The sequence below is a fragment of the Myxine glutinosa genome, chromosome 4, assembly GCF_964187855.1.
Source record: "Myxine glutinosa chromosome 4, kmMyxGlut1.1, whole genome shotgun sequence".
Taxonomy (NCBI): Eukaryota; Metazoa; Chordata; class Myxini; order Myxiniformes; family Myxinidae; genus Myxine; species Myxine glutinosa.
The window spans coordinates 78,152,527-78,169,429 of NC_136264.1; the positions used below are offsets into that span (position 1 = coordinate 78,152,527).

At 47.7% G+C, this 16,903-nt stretch overlaps 2 protein-coding genes across 2 annotated transcripts in view; both read right to left on the reverse strand.

Annotated features, from left to right (window-relative positions):
• The window catches only part of LOC144891756 (uncharacterized), a 97,640-nt gene that overhangs the window by 41,563 nt on the left and 39,174 nt on the right, over positions 1-16,903 (reverse strand). The window lies entirely within an intron of this gene.
• LOC144891757 (histone H4-like) lies at positions 23-1,252 on the reverse strand. Its single transcript, XM_078776035.1, has one exon. It carries the CDS (start codon positions 629-631, stop codon positions 170-172), a length of 462 nt encoding a protein of 153 aa, XP_078632161.1. The 5' UTR covers positions 632-1,252; the 3' UTR covers positions 23-169.

Below are 16,903 nucleotides of genomic sequence, written 5' to 3' on the forward strand. Positions count from 1 at the left end.
ACCCCGTGAAAATCAAAGTAATAAACAGCTGTCTCAATTGCATTTCTGGTGCCACAGAATACATGATACAAAGTTCAAGACGCCTGAAGCTCTTTCAGGAACGAGGTGGTGGCTCTGAAGAGAGCCATTTTGTTGTTGTAGCTGTTGATGAACATCACCACCAAAATGTTTAACCACCGAAACCGTAGAGTGTGCGGCCCTGGCGCTTCAAAGCGTACACCACATCCATGGCAGTAACGGTCTTGCGCTTGGCGTGCTCCGTGTAGGTAACGGCATCGCGGATAACATTTTCCAGGAACACCTTGAGAACTCCACGGGTTTCCTCGTAGATGAGACCCGAGATGCGCTTTACCTCACCACGACGAGCAAGGCGACGAATAGCAGGCTTTGTGATTCCCTGGATGTTATCACGCAGTACCTTGCGATGACGTTTAGCACCTCCTTTACCGAGACCCTTTCCACCTTTACCACGTCCAGACATAACACCAACGTTTGATTCGAAAACCAATTGAGCAAAACGACAAACGTTCGTGTCTCGGTTTGGATGGTGGTGGTACTGAGGCTTCATATTGGTGGATAGCTCGATGTGACTATTTGTTCTTCCCTTTGCACTTTGCCTCATACGCTTCATTATTTTCTCGAAGGTGAATGGTGCTTCCTTGATTGATTTCTACCACGTCCGCGCTTGTGCTCTTTACCTTTTCACCTCTTGCTGCGCATGCGCACGTTGTCCTTGCGCTTTGACAATGTGCAACTGCACTCGCTCTTCCGATCCCTTTAGTGGGGTGCCATAGTGAAAATATCGTTGCACGGTGGACTCACAACACCCAAATTGATCGGCTCAGAAAGAACCAACTATTTGGGTGTTTTTTTTTGCATCCTTATGTCTTACCATACCTGTCGTAAACTTTTGGTCCTCTTTGCTTTTTCTGTGAATTACTACTTGTGTGATCACGGTGACTGGCAACGAATTGAAGACTAAGATACGTGCCGTACGGAAAATGAGCCCACGATAAGATAGTGAAAAATGCTAAATTTGAATAGACAGACTAAGATCGCTTATATTCCAGGGAATGTATTGTTTGAACATGGCCTTAAATCACATTTGAGACCGGGCACCCCTGCATTTATCCCCTAAATGTTATGTTTTGTTTTCATTTGTTTTTTTTGTTTTTCGGGGTTGTTTTTTTGTTTACCCATTTGAGTAATGACATCACTGCAACATAGTTAGTCAGCTTAAAAATGCTTATACGTCAATTACCTGTTTCTTGAAATATTAAATTAATGACAAAATCTCTGCACAGTACTTCACAACCTTATTTTATACATTAATTTGCTCTAATATCTTGTCTATTGTGACGTCAATACGACGTCATTAAATACACTTCCTGTCATCAGATTTTTTGGCGCTTGCCCTCTTTTTGATCCTGATACATTGGCAAAGCTTTGGTTAAAAAAAAAATTGTGCTTTTGTTCACAATGTAACGGTCCTTGGCATTTTTGTTAATAAGGTACCTCACTACTTCGCTTTCTCTCAAAGAAACAGAATCTTGTCAAATGAGGTTTAAGTTTGGCAGTAATTTACAACGATTTCATTCTGAACACAACTGCAGAACTTTGTCAAAATAAACAACAAACGCAAACGACCCTGAAGTTATAAATACGCTTCGAAGGTATCAAATAATCGTAGGATCGATATTTTCATGACAGTTTGGATTTCAAGAAAAGTAAAACTACCCTTTTTGGCAGACATTAACCTCGATGAACCACCGTCCATTATAAATGTTGTTGTGGAATTAATTTAGACTTGAAGTGATTGATGGACTCAATAATTAAATTGTCCAACCTTTTCAGAAGATGATTGACAGATTTCTAATTCGCGTTTATTATGTTAATTGGGTGTTGTAATTTGTTTGCCTGTATTTGCGTTTATGTGTAAAATTTACCGCAGGTTTAAATTGCGGCTGTATTGTCGTGTGGACGTCTATTAACACAGAGCACACTACGGATGACCAATTGAGCTTTAATGAAGGCGAAGATCGAATGCGGACTTCACGATATATGCGCAGAGGAAGGGAGGGGAAGAAGAAGCAGGAGCTTTACCTGACACGATTCCCAAGCAGTCTTCAAACCTGCAGGAAATTAAACTCACAAAAACGAATTTAGAATAACAGGGAAAATAATAAAAGGGTTTATTTACAACGGAATGCCGGGACAAGATAAACGCGACGATGCAAGTAAATATCCGAAATTGGGACGTCCCCACACCAGACTTGAACACAAACAAATGGGAATTTAAATGGAAGGAAAGCAAATGTATACATTGTTGTGCACTTAGCTCGATTGGCGCCTCGGCAGCGATTGTCCAGTCCGAGCACGCACTCCAGTGTTGGCGGGAAGTAGGCCTCAATCCGCCTCGTTCGTGCACTGCAAGGCCTCACCGGCCATCCCGCTCGAAGCGAGCGAGGGGGCTTGCAACCCACCCCCTCAGCCATGCAATGTCCCCGCAGACTCGGCACGGAACTGCGATGCACCCAACGCTCAGTTTAAAATGGAGAGAGGGCCGAGGGCGAAGGAAGGCGTGAGAAAAAGAGGTTGGAGCAGAGGAAACGTGAGGGCAGGAGCAAACGAGGTCTAGGCACCCAAGGATCCAACAACGAGCAAGAAAGAGAAGAGAACGAGAAGGCCAACAGAGCGAAAACGGAGGAAGGGGTCCATGACCATCCGCTATGGCATCCAATGAGAGAGAGAAAATGCCGGCTCGTGAGTCATTTTGTCGCCCGTCGTCTGACGTCACCGCCCCTCCCTACCAATCAGTCCATCACCTCTCGACCTCTCGAATCTTCCTCCCCTGTGGTCCTTTACCATTGGCCGAGCACTTCGCACTTTCCTCCTCACGTCATCGGTCGGTGGCCAATCAGTCTGTTGCTTCTTGCTCCCTTCCTTCCACCAATCCCAGGGAAGCTTCTTGCCCCTCCCCTGGCCAATCACCAGTCCTTCCCTTCTTTTCCAATTGGCGGCCTTCGTCCTGCCTGTCAAATGTGTGTTTGCCAAGTCAGGGTTGTCAGCCCAAGTGCGTCATCTGGGTTCCGGTTAGGGTTTCATTATTATTATTTGCTATGTGTGGTGCTTTTAATGGTGGCATTCCTAACTTGTGTCTATGTGCGTTGCCATATGGGACAAAGGAATGAACACAGAGGGAACGATGTGCAAGATAATTAACATAATCCCTATAACTACTTAACATTCCCCATTCCTCAAAATGGGGACAAAGATACACTTTAATCCGACATTTGCGCTCGAGAGATCCCTGACTTACGGTGCATCGAAGTGGATCTTGCCACCCACGATTATCGGAGCACCTACCTCTGCAGATCTACCTAAATATATATACCCCCTACCCCAAAATTCATAATATACACAAAGAATTAAGTTAAGCACCCCCCCCCCCCCCCCGTGTTTTTACAACCTCGCACATTACAAGTTTGTTGTCGTCAAAACAGTGTAATATACCCATGATATTGCTATATTTTCTGGAGAAGTGATATTATGGTCACATAAAAACATAACAATCATGCCGTTTTCAATATTTTATTCTGAATAATTTAAGGTGAAATTTTTTGGGAATTTTAGGCATATTTTCACCTCAATTTAAGTATGGAGCTATAGGTCCATCACGGACAGTGTGGATGACGTTTATGTTTTCTAACGTACAGTCATTGTTCTGAGAAGACCTCTAGCGATCTTTGCGTCAATAACGTGTGTAGGACCCACGTGATCGGATCACTGACTCAACCCTACGTCTCATAGACCCTGTAAGCCGTCGTATGCGTTGCTGTGGCAGGTTGAACCCCCTCGAGCACGTTTGGGACATGTTGGGACGACAAATTGCGAAGATGGTCCCTCCAATAGCCAATCTGGATGAATTGGAACGTGCATTACATCGGGAATGGAACAACCTGCCACAGCAACGCATACGACGGCTTACAGGGTCTATGAGACGTAGGGTTGAGTCAGTGATCCGATCACGTGGGTCCTACACACGTTATTGACGCAAAGATCGCTAGAGGTCTTCTCAGAACAATGACTGTACGTTAGAAAACATAAACGTCATCCACACTGTCCGTGATGGACCTATAGCTCCATACTTAAATTGAGGTGAAAATATGCCTAAAATTCCCAAAAAATTTCACCTTAAATTATTCAGAATAAAATATTGAAAACGGCATGATTGTTATGTTTTTATGTGACCATAATATCACTTCTCCAGAAAATATAGCAATATCATGGGTATATTACACTGTTTTGACGACAACAAACTTGTAATGTGCGAGGTTGTAAAAAAACGGGGGGGGTGCTTAACTTAATTCTTTGTGTATAGTACGTTTAATGTGCAGTGGTAGAAAGTGTGTTCTGCTACTCGTGACTTGGTAAGGGAAGCCGGACCCTGATCAGGTGGAAACCCTTATTTGTGTTTGATTGTTAGGTCAGTGGTGAGCTGGTCCTGGCTGTTAAGCATAGTTTGCCGCAGTTGGTGGCAGTGTTTTGAGCTGTGCCACAAGCCTCCTTCTGCAGAAGGGCAGGGGCTGTGGGTTCAGTGACTTTGGCTATAGCCCAAGCAAGTACGCGTAGGGTACGGTTGGTTGTTTGGTTATTTTGTCGAAGTCCTCGACAATTTGTTTGGTTATTTTATGACTGTTTTTCTTTGCTGATTTCCAGCACGTTCTGGAATCGGTGTTGTGATTTGTTTACATTGGTCGTGTATTTTTTTTAATTTTTTTTTTGTATACAGAGTCGAGGCTCGTGAAAGAGCTAACATTTATCAAACAAACAAATCAAACAAACAAGCAAACAAAGTATATAAAAAGGGGAGCGGTCGACAAGATGGGGAGAGAAGGGGAGGAAGCACACAAACACAACATTTGAGAGCAGGGACATCGGGAGATGTGTGGGAGGGAGAGGGCCTGGGGGGAGGCAGGATAGGTATAAAACGCAAGGACACCAAGGACTTCCAGGAAAGAAGTCAAAAGTCACCTCAAAAAAGTGGATTTGGGGTGAAATTAGCGGGGGTAGAAAAGATCAAGGTTTTGGATTGGGGAAGATAAGAGATGGTGGTGAACAGCCGTTTTAAAGACCTGGAGGGAGGAGTGGGATTGAAGAGAGTGAGGGAGTTTGTTCCAGAGGTGGGAGAAAAGAGGAATGAAGGAGTGAAGGTGAGCAGAGAGTCTTGATTTTGGCAGTTTAACCATAAGAGGGTTGCAGGCAGATCTTGTGCGACCTGTAGGAATATTTGCGGGACAGAGCCCAGAGAGAGCTGGGGGGGGGGGGGGCGGCAAGGCCAGAGAGGAGTCGATAGAAGATGGAAAGACCACCAACCTGCCTACGGTGAGTAAGTGAAAGGCCCTCGGAGATAGCGTCATCGCGGGAGATTCCAATGATTCTGAACGCTTTGGTTTCAACAGCGTGAAGACGAGCTAGGTGTGAGGCAGGAGCACCAGCCCAGAGGGGAGAGCAGTACTCCATTGAGCTGCGGATGAAAGCCTTGTATGTGGTATGGAGCTCCGGTGTGCCAAGGAAGGACTTCGCACGACGGAGGATGCCCAGTCGGCGACTGGCTTTGGAGGCCAGCTTGGAAATGTGGTTTTCCCAGGAAAGATCATGGCAGATAGTGAGACCCAAAAGCTTGAGTGACAGAACTTCTTGGAGAGGATTATTCAGAAAGTATATGGGAGGGTTGTCCAGTCGGTTTTTTCGTAGAGACATCGTAAGAGTGTGAGATTTGTCAGGATTGAAAGACATGTTCCACTTTTTTGCCCAGTCTGTGATTTTGTCCAGGTCTGCAGAGAGTGAGGAGGCTGCAGACTGCCGATCTGAGGGATGAGGAATGGAGCGGCAGAGAGTGGAGTCATCAGCAAAGAGATAGAGAGGATTTTCAAGAGAGTCAGAGAGATCATTGATGAAGACCAGAAAAAGCACAGGGCCCAGAACACTGCCTTGGGGAACTCCAGCCTGAACAGGAAGAGGAGATGAGAGAAACCCATTCAGGGCCACACGTTGACTACGACTATAGAGGAAGTCTGCCAGCCATGCGTGGAGATTTCCATGGATACCAAAGGAGGAGAGTTTGGTGAGCAGAGCGGGGTGCCAGACCGTATCGAGGGCACGTGATATGTCGAGGGCACGTGATATGTCGAGGGAGACAGCTCTAATTTCCTGTTTGGCATTGAGGACCTCCATCCATTGTTGAGACAGCAGAAGCAGCATGTCCAGAGTAGAGTGACCTGGTCTGAAACCAAATTGATGATCAGAGATCAAGCCATTGGAGAAGAGGAAAGATTTCATATCCGAAGCAATGATGGAATTCCATGACTTTGCTGATAATTGGGAGAAGGCTGATTGGTCTGTAGTTGCTAGGATCTGTTTTTGCACCTTTTTGTGCAAAGCGGTGATGTTGGCTGATTTCCAAGCAGATGGCAGTTGACCTTGAGCAAAAGAGAGGGTGAAGAGAACAGAGAGAGGGAGTGAAAGAGCGGAAGAACAGGATTTTAGGACCCGTGGGCTGATGCCGTCAGGTCCAGTTGCAGAATCAGAGTCGAGTGTTGACAGAAACTTTTCCATCTTGTCAGGAGGAAAGGACACGGAGTCCAGGAGCAGCTGGATACGACTGGGTATGGTGGGTACAGAGAGGGATGGGTTTGGGACACAAGATTTAGAGGCAAACACAGAGTTGAAGCATTCAGCTTTTTCACGTGCGGAGTCAGCTGTGTAGTCGTTTGAGGTAAGGGAGGGGATGGAGGGGGAACAAACACCAGAAACAGATTTGACCAGATGCCACCAGGTTGGAAGAGGGAGACAGATAAGAGAGTTCGGTCTTGAGAACGGAGCGATATTTTTTTCCTGGCTCTCCTGAGGGTGGACATACACTTGTTTCGGGCTTTGTGAAAGGAAATGAGATTTCCTTCCATTGGATTTGCTTTCCAGGAGATGAAGGCAAGTTGTTTCTGGGCAACAGCCTCACCACAAGATTCCATGTACCATGGACGGGAGGAAGGGTATGACAACTGAAGACGAGATGGGATAAATCTGTGCATGAGAGAGAGCAATTTACTTTGGAAGAATTCCCAGGATGAGTTGATGTCAGAGGTGGTAGAGATGGGAGACCAGTCCAGATGATTGATGGCTGCTTGAAGACCGTGCCAGTTGGCCTGAGTGAAATGCCAGACTCGTCGACGCTGAGGAGGCTCTCTGAGAATGGTCAGAGAGATGTCCACTTTAACAAGCACATGATCAGATGAGCCGATTGGAGCAGAAGAAGAGCAGCAGACATTTTCAGGGAAGTTAGTTATAACCAAGTCCAGAAGAGAAGATGCTCCGTTGACTGAGATCCGGGTCGGGAAATTGACAGATTGTGTCAGTCCCAGTGAGTCGCAGAAGTCCTTTGCTGAAAAGCCGTGGCTGGTGAGAGAGGTACCCACACCCAGCCAACTGGCATGGTGACAATTGAAATCACCGTATTAGTGGTATTATTCTGTGTGCGTACCTTCAGGTGAAGTGTCTCGCATGTCACATATTTGGGGTTCTGTGTAACTGTTGATTCGTGTTTTCCCTGTATTTCATATCCGTAAAATTCATTGGGAGGTGCATTTGTAAATGAGTATGGAGATGTATCGTGGATCAGCTGTTCATGAGCTCAAGTGATTGTGTGCGTGTCTTGAATTCTCACAGGAAGAGTGGTTTCAAGAGTGAGTTTGGTGTGTGGCAGGGTGTATGCTTTGAAAATGGTGTGTAAGAGACACGCCTTAATCCGACACCTTCATCGAAGATACACCTTAATCCGACATTCCGGCAAGACAGGTGCCTGACTTACTGCACATCAAAGTGGTTCTTACTACCCACGATCATCGGAGCACATACCTGTGCAGATCTACCTAAATCTCTTTATCGCCCTACCCCACAATTCATAACACAGCCCTCTCCCCCCCCCCTCCCCGGAACCGTAGTCCCTGCGAGGTTCACTGCAGGCGCTACCATTGCAGTCATAACACTTACTGCACACAACAACAACAGGCATTTTGAGGCCATTTCCCTGCTAGAGCGGGGGTGAGCCTTGCGGTCCCCATGACCATCTTCTCCATTTTGCCCTATTTTCTGCACCTCCCCTTGTTAACCCCCTTGCCCGCATTTCTTCTTCGACCATCTTCAGCCAAGTCTTTCTCAGTCTTCCCCGTCCTCTACTTCCTTCTACATTCATTTCCATCACTCTTCTCAACCAGTCACTTTCATTCTTCCTCAACACATGACCAAACCATCTCAAACTGTTTCTCTTCACAGCATCCATCACAGGCTCTATTCCCATCATCTTTCGCAATTCATCATTTGTCTTCCTCTCTCTCTCAATGATACTCCACACATCCACCGAACCATTCGCATTTCCACCCTTTCCAGCCTTCGTTGCTGCTCTACGTTCATTACCCATGTCTCGCTCCAATAAATCATAACACTTCTCACACATGCAGCATACACCTTTCCCTTCAGCTCCAACGACACTCCCCTGCTGATCAGCACGCCACTCAGTTCCAGAAACTTCTTCCATGCACATCTCACTCAAGCAACCATTGCCGAGTCTAATCCACCTTCTCCATTCAGCATGTCTCCACGGTGACAAAATGTTTTCACACCTTCCAGCTTCACGCCGTCTCCAAGATCCAACTCAACATTTCCTCCAGCTGCAGCTCCCTCTGTGCACACCTTACACTTGAATGTAGCTGCCACACTAGTTAATGACCCTCTCAAACCACTACATTTTTGATGAACCCACTCAGCGCACATTGTACATTGAATGGAATTCACTCCGACACCCTTCCTGCACACAGCACATGGCCACTTCCCAGTTCTTTCCACCTCACCACATGCTTTACCACTTGCCATCACGTTCGTTTTTCCGATATTCACCTTCAGACCTTTTGTCTCCATACATTCCTTCCACTTGTTCATCTTCTCCTTCAGTCCATCCATACTTTCTGCAATCACCACCAGATCATCTGCATACAAGAACTCCCACGGTAAACCCTCCTTTACGTTCCGAGCCAGCACCTCCATCACAGCTACAAATAGTAGTGGACTTAGTACTGACCCCCTGATGCACTCCCACCTTCACCTCAAACTCACCACTGTTCCCGTCCTTCATCCTTACAGCTGTGCGCGCTCTTTTGTGCATTGCCATCACTGCTCTGATCAACCATTCCTCCACTCCTAACTTCCTCAATGCCCATGTCACTACTTCACGTGGAAGAGGGACAAGGGTACTCAGTTCCCAATCCATTGGAATGCGGCCTTCTTTCACCACCAGATTGCAGACCTCTGTCATTCTCTTCACACCCCAATTTCCCGCTGCCTTCAACATATCTCCCACATCTCCCGACGGCCTTCCCGCTTTTCTACTCTTCATTGCTTTTATCACTTCCTCAAATTCCTTCTCGGTTATCTTCTCTGCCGGTCCTAAAACTGGTTTACTCTCTATGTTGCCATCCCATTCATTCTCTGCATTCAACAGTATTTCCATATATCTCTTCCATCTTCCTTTAATTCCATCTGGGTCCACAACGATTTGTCCCACTTCATCCTTCAAGCAACTCAACCCCATCACATCACACCTCTCTTTCGCTATCTGCTTTGCAATCCTGAATACCGCTCTCTGACCCTCTTCCAAATCCAAGCGTTCTCCGAACATTTTCCTACATGCCTCCTGCACCTTTGCTACCTCTTTCTTTGCAGCCTTCTTGGCTGCCTTATAACTTTAATGCTCTGCCTTTTCTGCCCCCATACGCTTCGCCTTCTGCCACTCCTTGAACTTCTTCCTCTTCTCACACTCACTGTCTCACTTAATTAGCCGATGAAATAAATCAGGAGGGCGGCTGTGGGAAGTGAGCTGAAGCTACCTACTTATGTTCCTCAACATACTTCCCCCTTAAACAACCATGCATTTCAAACATTTACAATCATTTAGAATTCGTCATTCCTGCGGAGGGAGGAAACAAACAACACAGAAACCTAACTTAACCACAAACCTTCACACAGGATCGGTGGATTTCGTCCACATTCACTCAACACAAACCCATAACCACTCATACACATCCACAAATCGTCACAACACAAAATCATGACAACATATATTTCAGCGCCCCCCCCCCCCCTGCAGGACCATGGCATAGATGTTATTTTCGTGTGTGTTTCTCTCAATTAAATAACGGGGAGGTACCGCACAAGTAAGATGGTGGGGGCGCTTAAAGCTGTGATACCCGCAGTCCCAAACAAGTCACCCGATTTCTTTGCCCCCCCCATCCCTTTACCTCTTGGCCCCTGACAACCAAATACACCAGGCTCCGTTGCCTCTTGCGTCCTTGCAGCCTCACGGGTCACAGGGAGTCTCTTACCCTACGACGCCCAAACAGACCCCACCACCGACGGGCTCCAATTTCTAGACACCACTGGCTGCCAGGGGTAATTGCCGCAGAGGGGAGCCACAGTCGTCGCTCCTCCAGAGCTTGATCTGTACCTGCGGACACGCACACCTTCCCCACCCACAAAATCCACAAAAACATTTTCTACCCCACTGCCATTCAGTCCTCTCAACACATTGTTCAATGAACAGATGTTACAAAAAGTTTTTGCCATGGCCTGCTTCTGTGAAATCCCATATTCACATTTAACCATTTCCAAACACAATCTTCACCACTCATTCACAGTTCATTTCCAACGTCACAACCACATGAAAACACATACCTCTACACAAATTTTCTAGTTGGTCAGGTCCAAAGTGCCATCCACCCTACAAAATCCCAAATTTTCACCCATTGGACCAATCAAATTTCTCGAAATTTCACTTTTCTCCCTACTGTACTGACAGGTATGTGGATCCGCCTCCAACAGTGAACTGTACTCAACTACTACATGTGGCCATGACAGCTCTGCCCCTCTACTGTGCAAGGTTCATCAGGACAAGCTGAGCATCCGAAACGCCAACATGGCCCATGAGTGTCCATAAGGGTGCGACCCACCATCCATCCTTTGGCCCCCCCCTGCGAGGAACACGGCTGCACCAGCCCCAGCTGGCCAATGTGGTGAGCACCTTCTGCCAACAACACTTCCATTTTCCAAACCTCGACCCTGGGGGAGGCGGTCGCAGTGTGTGGCATCCTCATCACGTCACCTGTGCTGCCCTCATCCCCCAGTTCACACAACTGCAGCCCCCAGTGCCCACCCACACTTGAAAACACCAAGGTCCAGCAAACAGCCATGCTCCACCAGGAGACTTCTCCAGAAGACATGGTCCAAACAAGTCGGACACGCACAGCACCACGTTTACCCCCAGACTACCCAACCACAGCTCCACAATCCCGCGTCCCAAATATTGGCATAGTCGCCCCCCGTGACCAGTTGAATTTGATCAATAAATACATGGTCCGGCTCCACCACACGGACCCCCAATAACTCTACCCCTGGTTGCACTGCACAACCGCCCTGGTGCTGCACCATTCCAAATTCATCCCCCGGTTGGGGTGTTGTGACATCCACCCGGTCCCGATAAACAACCAGGTCAGAATGCGGGAAACATTCCCCGTTACAATTCTCACATTCCACGCTCACCTGTGCGCATTACACATCTACCTGTGAATTTCCTTCCCTACCTTCCTCCTTTCCTTCAATTGCAATTCTCGGTGCAATTCCCTGCTCGTGAGCAACATGCACATCTGCCTGGGCCGTACTCTCTCCCATTCCCAATTTAGCTTCCCCCCCTCCCCCCGTTCCGATTCAATTTTTGCCACCTTTGGCTTCTCCTGTGCCCCGGCGGCACCATTCGTTCGTCCTTCCCTCAATTTATTCGTACATTCATCAATTATTTTCCCCACTCTTTCAAATTTTTCCCTCCAATCGATCACTCATTCCCTACATTCATTCCCCTGGGACTCCATTTTGTTTTTCATTTCTCCCATCTCATTACTCATTTTGTTTTCCAGCCCTCCAATTTTGTCATTCAATTCCCGACTGGCTCGCTCACTTTTCTCACTCTGAGCATTTATTATACTATCTCTCATTTCCCTCATCATTTGCATCCACATCTGGACGGGCATCGGGGCTGTTCCAATTGTTCCCGGCTCCCCGGTAGGGGAGGGCGGTACGTTGGTACTCAGGACGGGGGAGGTTCCAAGGCTCACCTCTAAATCTAATTCCCCTATTTCCGGCTCACTCCCTTCACTGACGGAGGCCTCGCTGCGTACCTCCATCTCCTCAATCTCCGACATCCGCCTTCCGGAAGATTGTTTCCCGCACGCGTATTTATTTTAATTCCAGAAACACAATTTAAATTTGACGAAGACGTGATATCGTGCTCCGTATGTCCAATTGACTATTGAATTTCTCCGCCTCACCTATAAAAATGTTTGCGTTCGAACGTCGGGCGCGATGTACGCCCGACCCTGTCGATGTCTCGCCGCGGACAAAAAAGTTTGTCCGACGGGTTCGAATCCCACTCCTGACACCAAATGTCACGCAACTCCGATTAACACCAGAGTTGCGGATGCCGATTACGAGGCTTTAACTCCCGGGGCAGAAGCTCAATAGCGGATTCCAAAATCAACACCTAAAACCCTTAAGCGCGCGGAATGAAGGGGAACGGCGAGAGCCCCGCAGCCTTATCTATTAAAACTAAACACCCGGTAAACTGCGTTCAGATATATGTACAAAAATAACATAAGGGTTTATTCAAATGAAAAAGGCAGGACAGGAAAATGCGCGCCGATAATAAATATCCTAATCGGGATCCCACGCACCAGACCTCAAACACAAGACGAGGGGGATCAAATACGAAAGAAACACGTCTTTTATGTCAAAATGTACTGTTACATATTACCATTCAGGTCTTTGCTTATCCGTGTGTAGTATATTAAGTTGTGGTGTAGTTGTTGTGGTTGGAGGGTCAGGAGCCCTTCGGAGGGAGTGGCCGGAAACGGAAGTGGCCGGAAACGGAAGTGGCCGGAAACGGGAGAAGAAAAGACACGAGGAGAAGAAAGGACGGTTCATCTTCTTCCTCGCCCCGCGACGACGAGAAGGTGGAATCGACCTTGCGCTGCGCGGAACAAAGAGGCGTTCCGAAACCCGTTTGGCGAGAGGAGTTACCTGGACGCGTAATTACCTTTTGACACGTCAAGTCCCCGTGAGTTCGTGCACGGAACCAAGCGGTCGCACAGGGGGCCGCGCGCGCGCGTTGCAAACCGCTCTTGGTTTGGCCCCGTCTACAAGGACGCGTACGGGTCGCACGTTGAGCCTCGCTCGCGTTGCAAACCGCGTTTGGTTTTTGCCCCGTCTACAAGGACGCGTACGGGTCGCACGTGGAGCCTCGCTCGCGTTGCAAACCGCGTTTGGTTTTGCCCCGTTGCTTGGCAAGGAGGTGCGCTGCAACAGCTGTCCCCGGTACGAGACGGCACGTTGGAGCACGTCCGCCCGGGGTTCGTTCAACCGCCCGGGTGCGGAGACGAGAGACATTGTGGGAGACATTGACCACGGAGGGAGTCAGGAGTGGGGCTCACGTGAGGAATATATAAGATGGCCATCTTAGAGTTTGTGTAGATGAGTATACCTTTGTAATATTGACTGTGCATTGTTGATGGTTGTTGATTGCTCAAAGAATATATTATTGATTATTCCGGATCCTTGGTGTGGGGTTTCTTCTTGACCGGAATTCATATTGATTGCGTTACGAAAGCGAATAAACCATATATCTTTCTGGCGGGGTCCCTCCCACGGTCCGGGGGATCACCCAGACCAGGTAGTTACCGGGAGGACCACGTAACAGAATTGGGGGCTCGTCCAAATTACGATTTGCGGTTTCGCAATTGGGTCTACGTCCGGGATTTAAAATTGTATAAAATAATAAAATAATAATTTTTATTAATTAAAATTTATTAATTAATTATTAATTGGTAATATTTTTTTTTTTTGAGAAATTGGGGTAAAATCTTGGGTGAAGGTTAACAGGTGTTAACGATAGGCACCATGGCGTTTGTGGCACAGAACTTTGGGGTAACACCGAGTGAGGCACAGTTCCGAGCGTTGCTAAAGTCGGACCTCTTGAAATTGGCCAAACATTTTAACTTGGAGGTCCGAACTAATTTGAGGAAGGCAGAGTTGCAGGCCACGGTGATACAATCTATGGTGGGATTAGGAAAATGGGACGAGTTAGCCTGGGAGTGGCTACCCGAAGAACCAGAAGACGTTGAGCTCCGGAAACTGGAGTTGCAGTTACGGAGCCAGGAACGGATTAAAGAAGAAGAAAGGAAAGCAGAAAAGGAAAGAGCAGAAGAAGAAAGGAAAGCAGAAGAGAGGAGAGAAGAGAAGCAAGCAGAGGAAAGGAGAGTGGAAAGAGAACTCCAGGAAAGGTTAAAAGAAGAAGAAAGGAAAGCAGAAAAGGAAAGAGCAGAAGAAGAAAGGAAAGCAGAAAAGGAAAGAGCAGAAGAAGAAAGGAAAGCAGAAAAGGAAAGAGCAGAAGAAGAAAGGAAAGCAGAAGAGAGGAGAGAAGAGAAACAAGCAGAGGAAAGGAGAGTGGAACGAGAACTCCAGGAAAGGATGAAAACAGAGGAAAGGAAAGCAGAAGCAGAGGAGAGAAAAGCGGAAAGGGAATTAAAGGAACGTGACATGGAGCTTCAGCAAGAAATCAAATTCAAGGAGCTGGAGTTAATGAGAGAACGGCGAGAGGCACCACCCTTGCTGACGGGGTCGACACCTAACCAGAAAACCTGGGATGTGGGCAGACATGTGAGGCTGGTTCCACCGTTCAGTGAAAAAGAAGTCGCAAAATTTTTTCCACACTTTGAGAAAGTGGCTCGACAATTAAACTGGCCGGAGGAGGCATGGACCATACTCGTGCAAAGTGTGCTGGTGGGGAAAGCTCAGGAAATTTATTCGGCGCTACCAATGGACCAATGTGCAGATTATGAGGTACTGAAGAAGCACATCCTCAAAGCCTATGAGTTGGTTCCGGAAGCTTACAGGCAAAAATTCAGGAATGCCAGGAAGAGGGAGAGTGAGACCCATGTGGAGTTTGCCAGAGTGAAAGAAAACATGTTTGATCGGTGGTGTGAGTCAAAAGGAGTCGGGAAAGACTTCGAAACATTGCGGGACTTGATCCTGGTGGAGGAATTCCAGCAGTGTGTCCACGAGGACATCAAAGTGTACCTGCAGGAAAAGAAAGTACCGAAGTTGTGGGACGCAGCCACCATGGCAGATGATTATGCCTTAACCCACCGAATAGGGGTCCACGAAACTAACTCCTCGCCTAGATCTCCGCAGGGGAGGTGGGGAACAGCAGGTGCGGAGAACGACCATACATGGCGGCGGCCTCGAGATGATTATGGGGACAACTATGATACCCCACCGGTTCGAAATCAGAGGGATGCGGGCCCAAGACAAACTTATAGTTCGGGGGGCCCGAGGCAGACCCCGAGTTTTCCCTCCGGACCTACTTGCGCGTTTTGCAAGAAACCTGGACACTTGATGTCCAGTTGTTACCTCATGAAAAGGGACAACCCAGAGCGGAGTCCGACTATTACAACTCCGAATGCGATGGCTAGCTTAAGAAATCGCCATCAAAAGGGTTACCAACCATTTATTTCAGAGGGGTTTGTGTCACTGGAGGGAGCCTCGACTAACCGGAGACCGGTTAGGATATTGAGGGACACAGGGGCCCATCAATCTTTAATGCTTGAAGGCATTTTGCCATGGTCCGAGGAGACGGCAACGGGGGATAGTGTGCGTTTACAGGGGATCGGGGGCGGTGTTAGTGCTCCCCTTCAGGTCATCCAGTTGGAGTCCGATTTGGTGTCAGGACCGGTCACCGTCGGTTTACAAGCCACGCTTCCTGTAGAGGGTGTATCGGTGGTTATCGGGAATGATTTGGCCGGGGGTCAAGTTTATGGTAACCAGAGGGTTGGTAAAGAGCCCAGCAGGGAAAATAACACCACACCAACTTGGGATGGCGACAAAAGTGCCAAGTTATTTGTAGGGGGACTGAACTTCAAAACAGAGGAAGAAGTTCTGACCTCTGTCTTCAACAGATATGGGCCGCTGGTGGAAGTGCGGTTGGTAAGAGACTGGGAAACGCAACAGTCAAGAGGGTTCGGCTTTGTCACGTTTGCCAGCACAAAAGACGCCAGAGAGGCAGAGAAGAATTGGAATGGCAAGGATTTGGAGGGTCGGACCATAACAGTAGGGAAGGCATTTCGTAGGCGTCGAGAGGTCTACAGGAGAGGACAACTGGGCGGTAGTTTTGGTGGTGGCCGCAATCAATATTATTATGGAGGCTCCCTGAGTTACAGCAGCTCCCGAAGGAAGGATTGTCAAAGTAGTGGCCGAGAAGGAGACCGCTATTCATGGGACTACAGGGACAAGTGGTCCCACCATAATTATTAGGGAAGTTCTGAAAAGTTGAAGCACTGAAGGCGGCGGAGCCGCCGAGCCAAGATTCCTACACGAATTAACCGTGAACGCCGTTCCTAAAGGCGTCCATGTAGTGAACTTTCATGCACGGACTAACCGTGAACTCCACGTTCCTCAAGGCGTCCATGTAGAGAACTTTCCTGCACAGACTAACCGTGAACTCCACGTTCCTCAAGGCATCCATGTAGTGAATATTCGGCTTGGCCTCCCGGGAAAAAGTGCTATCGAGTTGCTTAACTTTGGATCTTTGATCAACCCCTTAACCTTCATTCACAAGAAACTGACAGTCAAAGTCAGAGGGTCAGGAGATGGAGTTTGGCTTGGCAGGAGTCCAACGGGAAATTGAACATGTAACGGGCAGGGACAATGTCGTTGCTGGTGCTTTGTCCAGAGGGAATTACCTTTGAAAATC